We start from the raw sequence: 5,950 nt of genomic DNA, 5'->3' as shown, positions 1-5,950 counted from the left end.
ATTATCTTTCTCTCCTTTTTTTTTTTTTTTTTTTTTTTTTTTTTTTTTTTAATTCTTTCTCTCCAAGCTACCTTCTTTAATAATTATATAAAAATATTTATCAGGAGAAATTATTTAAATAAATTTTAATCAATTAAAAATTAGTTTTTAATTTTTAACAAAAAATAATTCAATTTTTAAAAAGAAAATTATTCCCATTTATAATTATAAATCATTCATTGGTTATAATTTTTTTTTAAATATATTTAAATATATTTATTTATTATGAATTTTAGTTTTAATATATTTAAACATGATTTTTTTTAAAAAAATAATTATATAAAATTAATTTTTTATCATGTATAATATATAACTAAAATACTACTTTATTTATTTATATATCTTCACACAATCTAAAATAGTTTGATCATACAAAGAATAAATTAGAAGATAACATTCATCAATATAATCAATAAAATCAAATGAAAAATAATTGATAGTCCGAAATGACTATACGAAAATCTGTGTGAATATATAAAATAATAATTTAAATTATAAAATATTAAATTAAATAATTATTTTATAATAAATTTATTAAAAAAATATTAAATATTTTAATTTTTAGAGAATAATTTAAATAAAATTTTCGGACGCTGTAATTTTACTTAAATCAAATAGATTAATAGTTGATTTTAACTTTACAAAATCTATCTTATTTTAATTTAAATTTTATAAAAAAAAATTGATGAAATCAAATTAAATTAATTAATACTCTAGATCAATAGTTTGTTTTTATGTTTGTTTGTTTGTTTTTTTGAGTATCGAAATTCAAGGGAGGATAAAATTTATTATACATCATTTTATTGGTCCTTTAAATTGTCTGAGACGTTAAAACCCAAGGGAAGAGAATAATATCCTAACCTCAGTTGTTTTGTTGCGATACATTGCTGAGTAAGAAAGCACGACTGTTTTCCTTCTTCACTCCTCAGGGTGTCTTTCCGATGGCCAAATTGAAGATAGGCGGAGCATGGGCGGGGGTGGTGGAGGCCGTCGACCTCGACGCCTGGACCCTCGCCGCCCTCCGCGACCACGTGGCCGCGCAATCCGACACTCCCTCTCACTCCATCAACCTCATCTGCGCCGGCAGGATCCTCAAAGACGACGCCGTTCCGCCGCGGACGCTCTCGCAGCTCGGCATCCGAAACAACGCCAAGATCCTCGCCACGCGCGCCGCCTCCCCGCAGCAGGGACACTCGCTCCTCGCGCAGGAGGAGCGCGCCAACAGGCTCGCGCGTATAAGGTGAGTCACACGCGCCCGTTTTTGGTTGCGAAATGCGACGTCGTTTTGACGGGATTGGTTTGGTTTGGTTGGGTGTGGACAGGGCTGCTGCGACTGCCATGGCGGATAGGCACGCGGATGGCGCGTTGCCGGTTGAGGACTTCAATATTGAAGTGGAGGATCAGAGTGGACAGAAAGTGCGTTTGGGTTCTGAAACTGATCAGAGGTATTTATAATTTATGTGTGTCATAACTCTCTCTGTGTGTGGCTTTTCTGTGGTTGAAATTGGAGTTGGAGATTTTTTTTTTTTTTTTTTTTTTTTTGTGTTTGGCAGGGCAGTGATGATGGGACTGATGCTTCATGCCAAGGGGAAGCGGCTTATTAGACAGCGGAATTATAAAGATGCGCTCGAAGTGCTTACCATGGGAGAGGTTGCTTCCTTACTTTAATTTCCATCTTTTCTAAAAACTGCTATAAGTTGAACTTAACTAGAGTTGAAAAAATTTATTTTTACAACCTTTTCTTTTTATATGCATCAAAAGACGTGTTTTGATCGTGGTTTTGAACTAGTATCCAAACATATACTAGGGTGTGTTTGGAAATCAGTTGAGTTGAACACAATTGGGTTGATAAACAAAAAATTACTCTTTTTTTGCATTGGAATATTTATTTATTTTTGTATTGAACATGATTTTAAATTGGTATTTAAATATACAGAATGTTTTGTTATGAATGAGTTTAATAGTGATGTATTGTCGTCATAATTTTTTTTTTCTTTTCGTATGGGCTCATTCTTGACATGACTTTTAAGGAAGCAATTATAAAAGTTAACAAGCTTTCCCTTGTATGACAGTTTGTGATCGGATCATGATGTAAATTGTAATTAAACGTTACCCGACTGATGCATGTATTAATTATTCATTATTAGTAAGTCTGGAAGTCGAATGCAACGATGCTGTTCAGTATAACATGTCAATTGTCATTGTTGTGCTCAGTTTAATGTGAGGAATAGGCACTTGACTTATGAGCGTTGTCTGATTTAAAGTTAATTGCCTTTGTTAGGGAACAGGGCAAGGAGGTTTAGACATAGTTTCTTTGATGTCTTTATCCTCTTTCTTTAACCTTGGCGTTTTGGGTAGGATTTTGGCTATATTATTATTATTTTGGATGACCATGGCTTATAATTCATGAAGTTGCACGCATTGGCCTCTCTTCAGTCTAATTTGTTTTTGGGTATAGATTTTTTTAATATTATTTTCTTACATTTTTAGTTCCAGAATTCATAATCTAATTTGTTTTTGCAGGAGGCATTCTCTCTTTGTGATCCAAAAGTCATTGAGGTGAGTAATCTATAATCGATATCCTCATTTGAGCAGATGGCAGAATTTTTATGAAAGTTGTATATTTGAGTCAAGCCATAGTATAGTGTAATAATATACTTATTACACTGAAAACTGTGTGTCGGGTGTCTTTTCCTTTTGTTTATTCCAAAACAATTCATGTCAGAATAACCTTTTTCCCTCCGAAGAGTTTGTTGCATGCATGGATTTTGTAATGAGGCAGTTGAATTACCTAGGAAAAAGTTGTCTTTTAAAGGGAATATAGTTTGGGGGCATCGTCTAAAGGTAGAGGTGCACTTTAAAGGGGAAAGTGTGTTGTTATAAACCTTGATTGAAATGTCAAGGCAGTGGATTTTAAGAACATAATGTTATATGTGCGCATGTATTTCAACACACTTTTGACTCTTTTTTCTTTTCAATCAATGGTTATATATAACACTGCACTTTTTTTCTCTATAGTTCATCCCTCACATCAGAGGAGCCAAATTCTTTCACACAAATCTCATTTTCTGAATACAATTTCTGTCTATTCAGCTTATCGACAATGTTCCAATACTACAAATAGACATGGTATGGTGCTATTTTATGATACGAGACATCAGATGGCTCTCAGATGCAGGAAAGCGTCTAGAAATGGCTAGGGCAGGAATTGAACGTGCCCATGGAAAGGATTCTCTTCGCCTCAGACTCTTACAAGGAGGCCGTTATCCAGAACTTGCATTGTCAGTTCCTGTATATTGTTTATCTTTTTCTTTTTCCCCTTAAAATTAAAACGTCTCTAGATGTTCCTGGCATGAAATTCAACATATATTGATTTCCAGCACTTATTTCTTCAACTTGTAAGCTGATTAATTTGCCTTCATTCACAGGCATTTGAGACTAGAGCTGCTTGAAGGGGTGGTGGCATATCATACTGGGCAGTTGGAGAAATCAAGAAAAGCATTGGGCTTTGCAAGAGCAAAATTTCTCCAGGTGTGATTAAAGTATTATAGCATATTTTGAAAAATTAATTGGGAAGAAGAAAGAAAGTCAAAATTTTACGCTTCTGTTCTATTTTTTGGTCTCCATGTTTTATTGCTATGTTTATTGGTTGCTGTGACATATAACATAGTCTTACAAGATGCACATCAATGAGATAAAGATCAGCTCAAGCTCAAGCTCCTATAGCATTAAGATTTCAGCATTACTAATTTTAAATTTTGAAGGCACCACTACCAGTAGATATTGAAAATCCCTCTGGTTTCAGGTGTTTTGAAATAGACTAAGTTTTTTATTTATTTATTTATTTTTATGCCCCCTACCCCCTTTTTATCTTTCAAAGAAGAAGAGAAAGAACTTAACTGTCCAGCCAAATAGACATTCTGTACTTTTCTCCTCTTGTAATCAATGTCTTGTTTTTGTTGCAGCTGCAAGTGCCAGATGAAGCCCTATCACTTGTTATGAGCATGGGGTTCTTTGAACGTGATGCAAAGAGAGCATTGCGAATGAACAATCAAGATGTTGGGAGTGCCATTGATTTTCTTGTTGAGGAAAAGGCGAAGAAATTGCAAAAAAAGGAGGAGGATATTCAGCGAAGAAATGAAATTAAGTCAGTGATACTAAATGTTTATTAACATTATTTATTTTAGTTACTCTTTCTAAATAGCTTGCTTCCAGGGAACAAAAGCGTTATGGGATGACACCTTTAAAAAAAGCTGTAGATCTAGAGAGATTGAAGGAATTGGTCTCTATTGGGTAAGTGTTATTTTTGTGTTGTATTGTCTAGTATTGATATTTGGTGCAGTAAAGAGGCTACTTCTTTGTACTTAATGCAAGTACCTATGCTGTGGCACTTATAATTAATTTATTTATTCATGCGTGGCTTCTATCCTCTAGCGTTGCATGCATACATGCAATTCTAACATGAAGAATTCATTATATTTCTTATTGTGTTCTGTTAGTTAATCATACTAGTATTATAAAGCTGCTTCACATGACCATACTGTACTAGTCCGGCTTGACACTGCTACTCTGGCAGGTTTGAAAAAGAGCTTGCTGCTGAAGCCCTTAGAAAAAATGAAAATGATACTCAGAAAGCATTGGATGATTTGACAAATCCGGAAACTAATTCTGCTTTACAGGTTACTATTTGTTTTAAAAAAATTCTATGTAAATCCAAACAGTATTTTTACTTACTCTAATCAACATGAAGGCTAATATCGAGTCGAGGAAAAGGAAGAAACAGAAACAGGAAAAAGATTCTGCAATTGAAGAAGTTGTGCGAATGGGGTTCGAAAGATCAAGAGGTACAGAAGTTTTTTAGATTCAAGGCACAACAATGTGCTAACGTAATACCTAGTTATAGTAAATATAGGGTTGTTCTATTGAGTTCTGATACCGCTGCTTCTTTGCAGTGGTTACTGCCTTTGAGGCCGGTGGTACTATAGAACAAGTATTGGAAAGACTGACAGCACCTGAGACTGACCCCACATCTGCGGCCGGAAATACACATCCCAAAGAAAATTCAACCGCCGCTCTCCATGGTGGTGCAAGTTCATCTGCTCCTTTACCGGACAATGTTAATTCTGATATTCTAGACATGATGAATGAGGCTGAAGATCCATCTACTTACAGTGAATCAGCAGAACGAGATGTAGAGATGGAAGATGAGCTCTCTGCAGATATAGCGAAATCAGATGCCTTGGCTGATTATGACATTGAAGTTAATGTAGAAGGGGAAGCCATATCTGAGTATCTGGCCCTGGTTGAGTCTGCAGGTAGTGGTGGGAAAATGGTTGCTTCCCAGTAAGAAAAAAATGATTTTGATGAATAATGATCGGTTTAATGTAAATAGCAGGATGATATAGATAATTTATGCTCTTCGTTGCGGGAGCTGATGTAAATAGCGCCATAAGTACATATGAAAATGTGTTCATACCCTGGAGGTTTTTGTGATAGTAGTTCCATTTAGTATTTAGACACTTAATTTGCTATTGAAAATTTGAAATTCCTGATAAATACATGGTAAACACATCGAGATTATTCTCGATATATGGCCGTTTCGTGATTTGTGAGACTCGAACAAAGGAATTTCTTACTCTCACTAAGCGCTCAAACCGTGGCGTTAAGCCCATATATCATGAATTTGACAAAGTTTAAGGTGAAAGCTGAAAGGTATACTTTAGTAAATGTTTGTTAAGCGATAAATTTTTTAATGCTTGAAAATTATGATTTAGGAATTATGTGAATCTGTTTGATTGGTTATAAATGTTACCTAAGAGTTAAGGATTTTTATTATATTAAATAAGTAAATAAAGGTAATATATTTTTTTTTTATCTTATTAAAATTTTAGTTTTGCTTTGATAAAATTTG

At 34.2% G+C, this 5,950-nt stretch overlaps 1 protein-coding gene across 1 annotated transcript; it reads left to right on the top strand.

The window, feature by feature from the left end:
* The first annotated feature begins 879 nt into the window (after positions 1 to 879).
* On the top strand, positions 880 to 5,595 carry NUB1 (ubiquitin-associated (UBA)/TS-N domain-containing protein). The gene is made up of 11 exons (XM_020360174.3): positions 880 to 1,279; positions 1,362 to 1,484; positions 1,593 to 1,689; positions 2,563 to 2,598; positions 3,133 to 3,320; positions 3,468 to 3,570; positions 4,005 to 4,186; positions 4,255 to 4,332; positions 4,616 to 4,718; positions 4,790 to 4,883; positions 4,992 to 5,595. Exons 1-11 carry the CDS (start codon positions 981 to 983, stop codon positions 5,384 to 5,386), a joined length of 1,698 nt encoding a protein of 565 aa, XP_020215763.1. The 5' UTR covers positions 880 to 980; the 3' UTR covers positions 5,387 to 5,595.
* Positions 5,596 to 5,950: the final 355 nt, after the last annotated feature.

This window comes from Cajanus cajan, chromosome 2 (genome assembly GCF_000230855.2).
Source record: "Cajanus cajan strain Asha chromosome 2, NIPB_CcT2T_4, whole genome shotgun sequence".
Classification (NCBI taxonomy): domain Eukaryota; kingdom Viridiplantae; phylum Streptophyta; class Magnoliopsida; order Fabales; family Fabaceae; genus Cajanus; species Cajanus cajan.
This window is presented reverse-complemented; position numbering and strand designations above follow the sequence as displayed.